The sequence below is a fragment of the Pelophylax lessonae genome, assembly GCF_965119305.1.
Source record: "Pelophylax lessonae genome assembly, chromosome: 1".
Lineage (NCBI taxonomy): Eukaryota > Metazoa > Chordata > Amphibia > Anura > Ranidae > Pelophylax > Pelophylax lessonae.
This window is the reverse complement of record NC_138768.1, coordinates 743,936,837-743,949,903: the sequence shown is the minus strand read 5'-3', so window position 1 is coordinate 743,949,903 and position 13,067 is coordinate 743,936,837. Positions and strand designations below refer to the sequence as shown.

Here is a 13,067-nt window from a genome sequence, read left to right as displayed (position 1 = left end):
GACCCGTTCTAATAGGAGCCACACAAGTCGCTCCGACTTAGAAAAAGGGTCCGGAGCTTCTTTGGGGCGACCCGGAGCAACCTGCATTGACTTCAATGTTATGAAGTCCGTGCCGGCCGCTCCGAGGTCGCGGTGCGAGCTGCGCACCGCGACCTGTGAGGTCGCCCCGGCAAGTAGCGTTGCCCCAGTGTGAACGGGGTCTTAAAAAAGCTACATTAACTAAGAATTCCAATTCATATCGGATTATGTGCAAACACAGGGGTGTTTAATACAAACCCCCCCCCCCCAAAAAACCGCTGGAACTCTGCTTTAAGTAGTGGATGTATATAGATTATTTTTTCTAGAAAAAGATTATAGTTTAGTGTCACTTTAAGGGCTCATTCACATGGGCCTCGTACAGTGTAAGCGTAAAAAAAAGTAAAAAGTAAACTAATATGCATCTGTTGGAGGAACCAATCCCTGCATACCTGTCTTCACAGCCGATGTATATCCATTTACTTTATATACGCTGTCTGCACACTGCTCGGAGGTAGCACAAAAAGTAAACAAATGGCTCTTTACACTGTACAGGGCTGAACACCCGTATGAATGAGCCCTAAAACCAATTTCCTCAAATCAGCTCAATCTATATTTTGAAAACTAAATTATTTTTTTTTATATTGCCATTATAAGACATTCCTTTGTTTGTTGATAGAACGTGAAATATGTAGGGAAAAAGAAACTACTCATGGCCTGAAAACTAACAGACACAAAGCCCAAGGGGATATTCTAAGCTCATTTCCTAAGCACTGGGTACTATGTAGCTAAAAGTATTAAAGTTCCATAAATGCTTATCTGTGGATTTAATGATAATGAAACCTTTATGAGGCTACATTTAAATTAGTTTAAAGAAAAATAAAGGCCATTGTACCTGGAACTCAATACGTTATATGATAATTCTCTTATCTATTTTTAAAAAAGCATTGTCCTGCACCAAAGAGAGAGCAATTTCATATTAGGGCTCTATCAGTCATATAGGACAGTGACGCCATAGTCTTGATGAAATTTGTAAACTGGAAGAATATGACAGCAGGGACCTAGAGGTGTCTACATGCATGCTGTCCCACTTTGTACAACACCCAAATAAGCCCCAAACACAACGTGCTCTAAAAGTCAAATGTGGTCCAGCTTCTGTGTCAAGGCCTTAGGCCATTCTAGCACATACTGGATCTCATTTTGAAGGGAATCCTTTATAGCCAATATTGTGGCACAGAAGTCTATAGGCCCATGTTCTCAACCACAAAGAGTTCAGGTGTCCTATCCCAGGACACCCTTAAAATGTACCTATGTATCTGAATTTAACATATGCTTCCTGTTAAAGTGTTCACAAGGTCAATTTAAATTATTCTTAAAGTGAACGTAAAGGTTTTATTTTTTTTTTTAAATGAAAATAACGAACATGTCTTACAAAACCATTGCACAGAGCAGCCCTGATCCTCCTCTTCTCTGGTCCCCCGCGGGTGCTCCTGGCTCCTTCCCGCTGCCAAATGACCCCATAGCAAGGTGCTTGCTATGGGGGCACTGGTGTATGCTTGCTCATGAAACCCGCTGTGCTTATTGAAATACAGAGCATGGCTTGGCCCTGCTCCTCACTCACTAGTGGCGATTGATAGCAGCAGAAGCCAATGGCTCCCATTGCGGTCTCCGAGCCAATGTGGAATTGGGGGGGGGGATAAATACTTTTTGCACAGCCTCACGTCACAAATTGCATTTCAAGTCATGGAAGGAATTTAAAAGAACTGGGCCCAGTAGCAAGGTTAAATTTTAACTAGGCAGATACAATGGTTTTATAAAATTAGACATTATAGCCTGGAGAAAAGATGAGAGGTCCCAAACTATGAGCCTAGCTCCGCAAAGAAAATATACACAACTTATAAATACCGACTAATTAAAATATTGCTTCAAAGAAGATCCTCCCTTGGATTCCACTATATTTTAGGACTAGAATTTGTTTCGTTTTCTAGGTTTATGAACTACATGGATATTAAATATCTGGTCTGATTCAGTCTTATTTTCTTTTTATTATCAAAACCCCTAGTGTTTGGAGTTAATGGGTATCCAGAGGCGAGTTGTCGACATATACAAGACCGACACAGGGCTCTCACCTCCGCATCTTCCAATTCAACATCCAGAAAATCAAAGTCCTTGAAGACACCAAACTGCTGTTCACTGCCAGTGTCCTCGACAGCCACTTCCTCCTCTTGAATGGCTTCCTCTGTGCTCAGAATCAGGCTGGTCTGCTGATCTCCACCTTCAAGATCTTCATTTGATGAGAAGACCACCTGTGGGGAGCAGAGATTGGAACTCAGGCTTTCTAAACACTCATATTCTCTGTATGTGGCTGACTCGTGACAATTTACAGGTGCTGAGGCTCTCTAAGCAAAGTGTTTATTACGCTACAGCCAAATTACATGCAAGGAGCGCAATTAAAGCAGGTTTAATTAGCGGCTGCGATAACAACAAGTCACACTTACTGATGGATTTTTGGGGAGACCGGAGTCAGGCCCACACAGTGACAGGACATTCATTAACTTTTCTCGAGTTCTCCTCTGGAAAAGAAAGGTCATAATGGAGAAGAAAATTAGCAGAAACAGCATGCATCTTCTTATCAATCAGACAGTTGTAATGAGAAACAGTCAGAAAACAACATCAATTAATGGCAGGCAGAAAATGTACTTTGATCAGATGCTCCTAATACCCCAATTCCTTATAGCAGCAAAACAAAAGCAATGATTGCAGGCCACGGTCATGACTAGTTCTAAATCTTAAGTTTACAAGTTACAAACAGGCTGCTCCATTCAGAAACATCTGAAGGAAACATATAAACTGTGGAAGCAGCTAGAAGAAATTCTGGATGCTGCTGGCAAAATCCCTTCATGTAAACTCTGACCTGCAGGATGAACCAGCTACTTAGCACAGATTAAGTAGAAGATCCAGATCTGACGAAACACAACAGAATATTAACTATCTGCGTGCCAACGGAACTTTCTCCTTTTTTTGTCGTAGGGTAAAACAAGCAAATAAAAATAAAATAAATATAGCATATACAGTACAACTGCTACGCAAGCCATATTGTAATTGAATGTTATTAAAAATGGGATTTTTGTACTTACCGTAAAATCCATTTCTCTGAGTTCATTCATGGACACAGCGCACCATAAATCATAACTACTGGGTTATATTGCATCCTCCAGGAGTAGGACTAGGCAGAACAAAAAACACCTGGCTACGCCCATGGGCTGTCCTCAGCTTGGTATATAACACCCTCTCTGCTCTAGGTAATCAGTTTAGTAGCAAGAAGTATTAGAAGAATCAGAACTCCATAGAGGGCTGTGTGTCGATGAACTCGGAGAAATGGATTTTACGGTAAGTACAAAAATCCCATTTTCTCTTTCGTTCATCGACAGTCACATCGCTCCATAAATCATACCTACTGAGACGTCCAAAAGCAGTGTCAAAAGGAAAATGAGGGGTGGGGAAAATAACCCAAGGCTAAACATAAGAGCCCTTAACCAGGACACACGAGCCCCGTCTGAAAAAAAAAACGTTTAAAGAAAAACACCCTTCAAAAAGAAACAGCCCCTCTTAAACAGCAGCCTGCAAAACTTTGCGGCTAATAGAAGCATCTGCAGATGCCAAAGTACCTTATAGAATTTTGTGGAGGTATGCACTGACAACCAAGTGGCCACCTTGCAAACCTGCGATATTGACGCCTCATGACGGGAGGCCCAAGAAGCACTCAGCGCTCAAGTAGTATGTGCCGTGAGAGGGAAGGTGGAACATGACCTTTAATGGAATAGGCCTGACTCACCGTCTGTCTGATCCATCTGGAGATAGTAGCCAAAGAAGCGGCCAGCCCTTTTCTTGGTCTGTCCGAAACCACAAAAAGCGAGTCTGACCCCCGAAAGGACTCAGTAGCTGCCACATACACCCGAATCACATTCAAGGTATGCAAAGCAAATTCCTTGGGATGGGCCAGCTTGGGACACAGGGAAGGCAACGCAATGTTCTCATTCAAATGGAAGTCAGAGACAACTTTGGGCAGGAATGATGGACAGGGACGAAGAACCACTTTATCCCTAAGGACCACTAAATAGGTACTGTGACAGGATAATGCCGCCAATTCCAATACCCTGTGGGCCAATGTAATAGACACCAAGAATGTCACTCTCTGGGATAACGTACACAAGGGAATCTCCTGAATTTTCTCAAATGGAGGTTTTTGGACAACCGAAAACACTAAATTTAAATCCCATAGCGGCAAAAGAGACCGTACAGGTGGAGCCACATGTCGAACCCCCCTGAATGAAAGTATGAACTATAGAGTGCGTGGCTACAAATGAAGCAGACACCTGGCCCTTGATGGTACTCAAGGCCAACTTCTGAACAATGCCCCGTTGAAGAAAGGTTAAGATCAGAGCCACAGAAAAGGATCGAGGATGAGCGCCAATCGACTCACACCAAGAAATGTACACTTTCCACATACGATGGTATATCTTGCTGGAAGACAACTTCTTCAGCCTCACCATAGTAGGGATCACTGATCCAGACAAACTTCTATACCTCAGTACCTGGCTTTCAATAGCTAAGCCATTAAAACCTGCGACTGTAAAGCAGGATGGTAGATTAGCCCTTGGGACAACTGGTCTTCTGTAAGAGGAAGCCCCCAAGGGACGTTTACGGTCACCAAGATGATACTGGCCTTACTGTGGCCCTTGGACGCCTGTGGCGTTTTTCAGAGGACACGTGACCTTGTCAAGAACTTCGGTATCCTATCCTCCTGTGGAGCCGAACCTGCTAAAGGAGCTGCATGTAGGACTGTGCAAAACAGAACTGTCTTGAAGATGGATACCACCAGACTAAGAACCTGTATGCAAATCGGGAGAGAGAACGGTCGGTGTGACAGCAGCCGTTGAATCACAGCCTGTGGTACCTGAAATTTGCCCAGAGGAAGGACTACCCTGGTCAGAATTAAAATCAGACCTAGGTAAATCTATTCCCTGGACAGGGATAGGGGGGATCTTAGGTAGTTTGGACATCACCTGAACCTTTGCAAGAATTAAATACGCACAAGGAGACTCAGGACATAAAAAACCTGAAAAGAAACTTCCCCCACTTTCTGGGTACCCCAAAAGAAACATTTTGCGGATCTCCTTGACGCTCACAAAAGAAGTCCACAGGGCCAGAAACCAGCATAGATGCCCACCCACCCCAATAATGGGTGAGGGCAAACCTTTATGCTGAAGGGGGTCTTGTCTGCTGGTCCGGAGAAGCTAGCTCTAGGCTTACCAGACCGAGGTTGCTTGGAACCTCTTGGGGAAGATTTAAAACATGTATCTTGCCTTATTCTCTGTCCCAGAAGCACAAAATAATTTTCTATGAGCTGAGAAGGAGGGCCCTCGTCTGCGACGAGGCTCCTTCCCTTTCCTTGACCTTGGCAGGAAGATAATCAACCCCCCCGGTGATTTTCTTAATGATGTCACCCAGGGTAGCCCAAACCGGCGATCGCCTTGAAAGGGCAGATCAATGAGAGCTTTTTTAGAGGCTTGGTCTGCGGACCAATTTTTAAGCCACAGCATGCGCCTTATCACCACCGCTGAAACAGAACGTTTGGACAGCACAAGAGCTGTATCCAAAGCTGCATCACAAATAAACTGCAGCCCATGGACCAACTGGTCCGCTTAATCAACATAAGCAGCGGGGACCTGCTCACTCCCTAGTCCCTGGCGCAAAAGCTTGGCCCATTCAATTAGGGTTTGAGAAACCAGGGCTGAGGCAAAGACTGTCCGCAATGCTGAACCAGCCGAAGGAAACATGCTGCGTGCCACAGCCTGCGCTTTCCTGTCAGACAGGTCCTTAAAGGACAGGGATTCCTCTACTGGGATCATGGTTGCTTTATTCAACATTAAAACAGCAGGTTCCACCACTGGTGAACTAGCCCACTTTTTTATAAGGGATTCCTCAAAAGGGTAACGTACAGCAAAACGTTTGCGGACCACAAAGGGTAATTTTGGTTGTTCATATTCCTTACAGGAAAACCTGTCAAAAAAAGGCACATAAGGAAACACCTTTGGAGTACGAGGCGACTTATGCGTACCAAGCCCCATCCATGGCTACATCAGCCAGGTCCTCCATTTTTAGTCTCATGCACTGCAAAGATAAGTGCGTCTACCAGTGCTTTTTCATTCGCTGCTGCGACCATGGAGGAATCATCCTCACTATCGGATGGATCTGGGGATATTAAGCTCCCCTGGATGGGCTGCGTCCACGGCGGCATCAGGCTCAGAATCAGATCAGACAGACTGAGCAGTGGAAGGCGGGGGGATGCTTCCTCCTGGGCCTTTGCCCACACGCTACTTCCACCTGGGACACTAAGGACTGAAGGACCGCCGTCAGTGCAACCATGGGAAGCTGGGGTTTCGAGGGACCTGCCACCTCCATGAGGGGGGTCAGTGGGGGAGATGTGATCCTGAGGCTTCATAAGGAAAGGAAGACCTTGCAGTACAAAAATTATCTTTTGGCACCACTAAAGGATCCCCTTCAAGGCTCAGGGTACCTTTCAGCCAAGAGTGAGAGATAACAGGAACCCCCAAGGACTCACCCTACTGACCAGAGGAGTGCCAAGAATTTGAACCCAGCATCAGAGAGGCAATCCCTTTTCATATGTCCCGGGCACAGGAAGAGGAAACTGAGATAGGAAGAGCTTTGGCATCCCTGCGAGGCTTCGGTCGTCTCAGGTGTCTCTCGAACTAAAAGAAAATGGCCCCTGTGACATCATTCGACTACACAAACATGGCCGACAATCGGAGACCGGCCAGACTAAGGGAAAATGGGCACCATCAGCTACAAATGCTGAAGCATGCTGCCAGGATCTTCCCTGCGCCCTCTGCAACGCTGCACCCTCTGTAAGGGGATCCCCCCAAAGGTAGGACACACATTAGGGGAGATTCCGATGCACACTCTGCATCAGTCTCTGCACTTGGACCCCTCTGCACTATACCCACACTGCAAACAGTAGGGCATGCAACTAGGGGTCTCCTACACTGGGATCCCTCCAGACTACCAGGGCAGGACACACACTATCCCAGGACACTTACAGAGTGGGGATAGTGGGGGAGACCCCAGGGGTCTCCGCTGCATTTTCTGCCCTGGGACCCCCACCAGACTGCATTTCCAGACAGGGGGGAAAGGGAGTGGGGGAAGCCCAGCTCACTGAGGGATTTAAGGATGTGAGGAGGGAGCCTGCAGGCAGGTCCGACCGTCCCTGGAGGTTACCTGCATCCACCCCATACAAAAGCCAAAAGGGGGAGAGGGGGGACTGTACTTACTCTTCCATGGTGCGGGTAACCTTCCAGACAGAATCCTCGCCACCGAAGTAGGGGAGCTGTCAGCCAAGGGACCACTGCGACTCAGACCCAAGCCTGATCGTATGCGACCTTGCAAGACATTTAACTCACGGGCCAGCCTCTGTCCATGAGGCTATGTTGCGGTCGACCTAGCGCGTAGCTGTGGTCTGCACACGCTAGCTGACTGGGCTGGGGGGGGGCAGGGGACTACTACTGGACCTAGATTATCCAGCCTGTAGCCCAGCCCGGCAGTTGATTGTAGATCTCCTGAGAGAAAAAACAAAAAAAAAATGTAAGGAAGTAAAAAATGTTGCTAGGACCATAGATCCCAGGCGGAGCCTAGGTCATTACTCCTGACTAGACAGATTAAAACTGATTACCTAGAGCAGAGATAGGGGTTATATACCAAGCTAAGAACAGTCCATGGGCGTAGTCAGGTGTTTTTTGTTCTGCCTAGCCCCCTGGAGGAGGCAAAATAACCCAGTCGTTTTGATTTATGGAGTGCTGTGTCCGTCAATGAATAAAAGAAAAAAAAAAACTCTTTTTTAATCTGCAGTGCTGTAATTTTCTTTAAAATGCAATGCAGTATGGCAACCTGGAGGTCTTCTTTACACAGTTGGTGTACAGAACTTCCAGAGAAATGTAATTTCCTGGTTGTGTGACTGGCTCACTGATTTTCCCAGAGGTTTGAACTAAGATACAAGTCAGATTCTTCAACAAAAAATGTAATTTATTGTGAGATATTGTGAAGGGTTAATCACTTCTCAACAGAATCAGACTCTGCCATTTTCCTCATTAGAACACTGCAAGTGCATCAGCTGAATAATAATGAAAACGTCACTCCCATTCAGATTCGCTCTGCACAAACAGCTTTTTCCTTCAGAGCAAAAACGGATGAGAATCTGCAAAAAAGTTTGTAAAATCCTTGCAATGTACAAAGATCACCGAGAGGAGATTGTTTTTTTTTCTCAACAAAAGTGCAGTTACTCTTTAGGGTCTTCCAGTGGGTAGAGGCTGCTGTGTGCAGTTTACTGAATAAAGCTGGTCACAGACTGATTGAAATCACAGCTGGAGAATCTCAATAAGTGTGTGGTCATTCCTGCTTGAGAGAAGTAATCATTTGATCAACTTCTGTTGAGGGGGCGTGCTGGAAAAATGGAGGAATCTTAAAGCAGAATTACAATGCATGTCAGCACCACAAACCAAAAATGCTATTTAATTCATTTTTAATATTCAAAGCAAATTCACTCATCCATTTATATCTCCATGCATTATTTTCACTTTGAAAAACACCCCCTAGCAATTCTAACCATGGTCATCTTGAGTAAGGGCAGATGATTCATAAAGCATTTACTAGAAATCCATCTGCCCTTAGCTCAGGCATGCAGGCGAGTGAGTCTTAGCTGAGAAAGCCCTTCCTCTCCTTCTGAAGATCGCTGGGATGTATGACAATTTGCCTGGAAACCAGGAAGTAACTGAAGAAATGTGAAAAAAAGTTTAAAACAGGTAACTATGATATACATTCCTATCTATCTACTTATGCTAGCAGCATAAGGAACAAAAAATAGTCAATCCTGGTTGAGAGAGTAAAGTTCCACTTTAAGGTTCTATTTTTTTTTCTTTCAGCCAGAACTAACCGTCTATGGCCAGCTTAACTTTTAGGCTGGCCATACACAGACTTTTTACATTCAGCCTGCAGATTCCTCCATTCATGCTAAAAAGCACGGATGGCCGAATCTAGTGCTGAGGCTACATGAGAACAGTGCCTCCATAGTCTGCTCTCCAGCCTGATTAGAACTCAAAGCTCAACTCTGGACACACTAGTTTCCCCCCAAGCCATCCCCCTTCCTTTCCTGAAGGTCCCCCAGAATGCTTTTTCAGCTATTTTTTATACTTAACTTTTCCAAAGTCTTCTGGATGATCATGTAATGTCACAGGGTCCTCTTCAGGGATGAGCTCTGATGTTTTCGGATCCTAGTCTGAACCCTTGTGAGTGAGCCAGCCAGGAAGCGGTCACTATAGTGAACCAATTACCTGCTGCCAAGGCATTTTCCAATCTGAAGTCGCATATATACACGCCCCACGTAAGCGTGCAGCGGTGATTGGCCCAGTACAGTGACCGCTTACTAGTGGGGTTGCTCACGTGGATTCAGAATCTGATCCGAACACACCCAAGCTCATAACCTAGTTCTCTTGTACAGGCTGGACAGTCTTTACTAAAGAAGAGCGTGGCACTGAAACAATGACGCTGGGCCTCATTCAACCTGGAAGACCTTAGAGGATAACTTTGGATTGAAAGTGAGTATTGCAGCCCAGTTATTTTTTTACTTTATAGCAAAAGAAAAATTGTGCCCGGAATTGGGTTTTAACCTAAAAACAATATTCTCGAAACAAAAAGGATATCTAGTGCCCGATCCAGCAGATTTGTTATAAACCGAAATCGACTCTTGATTGTTCATAATTGTGAATACCATGATGAGGAGAATATAAACATTTTTATTTTTTGGGTACCTTTATAAAGGATAACTTGATTTTCGAATAGAATAACTATACAATACAGTTGTCATCTGAATGGCTCCATTACCTGAGAGAGCTGTGGCCTTTTCCAGCTAACAGGGACAAGAGCATTGGAGTTAGAACCAGAGGAAGTGGAGGATGTACTTCGAGTTACAGCGATGACTTTTGCCTTTCCATTTCTTCCTGCGGCACTGTGTTGGTCTCCGTACTTCTGCCCTATTATTGGTGTCTACAAACAAAAACAGGCTAATATAAGTGAGATCTGGCAATGTGTTGGAGATAGAGGCAAGAAAAGAAATGGAAATACGAACAATCGATTTTGATAACACGGTATCTCACCTCCGATATGTCAAAATGAAAATCTAATGTTTTTCCAGGTAGCTCTTTGGAGGCACAATTAAATATTTTTGTAAATGAGATTTCGGGTGAGCTTATATCCCTGTAGGATTTTGGAGCGTCATTTGGCACTACAAGACAGGCTGAGCGGGAGACCACAAGTTTAAGGATATTCAGTGCTTCTCTCCAATACGCACTCTGACAGGACATATAGTAAAATAAAATTATGATTAGGAGATGAATAATATAAGCACAAAACTATGGCTGAAACAGATGCAAAAAAAACCAACAAGAAGCAGTAGGCATCTCGACAATCTGGAGCTTAACACAATTCTTCACCTGAAAGCTGGTCAGCCTGAAATATGCTAATGGTGGAAAACAATACCCTAATAAGCGTCAGTAAAAAAGAAGAGGGCAGGTACAAACTACTTTACACATTTCTCTGCATTTAATAAGCACTGAAAGCACGTGTAGAAAGTCATTGTAATCCCTAATGAACTTTCCTTATTTGCTACTTTTTGGCTTGTTAAAGATACCATTGCAAGCATTTTGTTATTTTATTTTTTTTTTGAGAGTGCAAAAACACCTGTTAATCTTGTCAGAAATGAGAACTTTCCTGTGCTCTCTGAATGTGTTATCTCATAAAGATCATTTAGCCCTCCCTGTTCCTATCTTTGACAAGTCAATTAGTCCTTATGTTATACAAAAAAGAAGACAGTGGGAGTAGTTTAGCAAAAGACGGCTGACAGCACTCAGTCCACAAAAATGTTGTGTGTTGTCAGCCCATAATAGGATTTTAAGATCTGGGCGCTGTCCTGTATTTGCATGGTCTTTAAAGGGATACACTGGAAAATATGCGTGTACTGAATGTGTTTTTTTTTATTTTGTGTTGACATAAGCTTTAAACATACAGTATATGTTTTTCTGATACGCAAGTGCAAATACAGATGTGGTTGAGACAGGAACTACTCATTGCATTTTCCCACGGTGACTCAGCCGTAACCCTATACATACTAAAAGAATAAAAACTGCATTCACATGTTCCAAAATGCTTGTTCTTTTTCTGATCGTTTACATCAGGGACGTCAAACCCACAGTCCCAGTTTAACATTCGGCCCAGGCCCATCTGGAGGGATGCCGGGGATTCCTTGTAAGTACAGCAGCCATGGTGGCCGACACAGACAAGCCCTGGGCCATTCACGTCTGTAGAGACGCCAGGGATGCCGTGCAAACATAGCAGCTGCAGCAGCCTACATTGACAAGCCAGGCAAATGCAAACCTAGAGGGATGCCGGGCTGCCTTGTTTGCAATAGCACCAGCAGCAGGGAATACAGGGGCGCCAGGTAAGTAAAGGCTGCATCGCCTTGTCTTGGGAGTGCTGGGGAAGGGAGGGTTGGGCTGCCCCCCCCCCCCCAGATTTGACTTGCTCCGCAATTGCCCAACCCACAACCCTGCACAGCACATACATAGGCAATTAGGGCTGGTGAAGAATGTAGCGGCAGTTCCTCCTGTGGCTCTCAGAGAGTAGGTGAGGCTGCTGGCCCCGTTCACCATGATGACAGTTTGTGGCTACCTACACAGCCAACGATGATTATCTGTGGTGATCACTGCTGGATGCACTTTGTCTGCATCCAGCAGCGATCACTACAGTTAATCGCTGGCTGTGAGGAGAGCCATGAATAGGTGCGCCGGCAACCTATCCTTATAGTAAATGGTACCAGCGACCACACCTACCCGCTGAGAGCCGCAGGAGGAACTGTTAATCAGCTATCCTTATTGTTATAGTATTTTATATGAGGCCCAAGACAATTTCTCTTCTTCCAATCTGGCCCAGGTAGGTCAAAAGGTTGGACACCCCTGGTCTAAAGGGATTCAGACCCTGCAACTTTCCTCATCAGAACCCTGCAAGTGCAGTAGCTGATCAATGATCAATAAGGAAAAAGTCACTTCCAGTCAAATTCACTTTGCACATGAACAGCTGCTTTAGTCAGCTGCAATATATTACATTTTTGGTTGTGTTTAATACCCACTGTTCTTCTGTGGAATACAAGCAGACCTTGAGACCTGAAAAGCTGTGTTATACATGTCTACAGTCACATAAAGTTCTGAGAATGATATTGCTGGTACTGCTAAGCTGACCTCATTTCAGTGTTTTCATTTGAGTGCTCCTGAATAAAGTGTTCCAGCCAAGCACAGATATATATAAAGCAGTTTGCATCAAGCTGGCTTAGTGCTCTAGGGCTTTCCTGCACAGAATCCTGAACTATAGAATGTTGTGGTTTTGACGGGAGCCAAAAAAGAAATGCTTCTGTCAGAGCAGGATATTGGAAATTAATTACACATCACAAAACATCTGGCTTTTATGGATAAAATAGGAAAAAGAAAGAAAAAAAAACTCCACTTGGGCACATTAAATGAATGACATTGTGAATGCAAACCAGTTTCTTGCTCTGGGGACAATTGCCACTGCACTGAAGAGGAGAATGCATGTAATAGTGCACATACTACAATGTAAAGCCTTGCTCTGAGTGCGTGTACATATCTATTTATCGAGATATATATATATATATATATACACATATATATACACATATATATACACACACACATATATATATATATATATATATATATATACAATGCAGAATCTAAATCTAGAAAAATCCCTACCTGAACATATTTTCCTATGACTTTTATAATTTCAAGGTTAAACTGCTTCACTGGAGCAGTGGAGAGGTCAATATGACTGAGGAGGCTGTAGATGATCTGCAGTAATGACTGCTGCATGCTGGACAGGCCCTTTTCCAGGAGCTGTAAGACAAAAGGCAA

The 13,067-nt window shown here is 44.3% G+C and overlaps 1 protein-coding gene across 10 annotated transcripts in view; it reads right to left on the bottom strand.

The window, feature by feature from the left end:
- The window catches only part of FRYL (FRY like transcription coactivator), a 555,404-nt gene that overhangs the window by 34,408 nt on the left and 507,929 nt on the right, over positions 1–13,067 (bottom strand). For all 10 annotated transcript variants that reach the window (XM_082266339.1, XM_082266334.1, XM_082266333.1 and 7 more), the window contains 5 exons: positions 12,909–13,049; positions 10,242–10,436; positions 9,970–10,131; positions 2,514–2,588; positions 2,145–2,321 (listed from right to left, as the gene is read on the bottom strand). In XM_082266339.1, the coding sequence (XP_082122465.1) occupies positions 2,145–2,321; positions 2,514–2,588; positions 9,970–10,131; positions 10,242–10,436; positions 12,909–13,049 (750 nt within the window). The remainder of the gene's footprint in view (positions 1–2,144; positions 2,322–2,513; positions 2,589–9,969; positions 10,132–10,241; positions 10,437–12,908; positions 13,050–13,067) is intronic.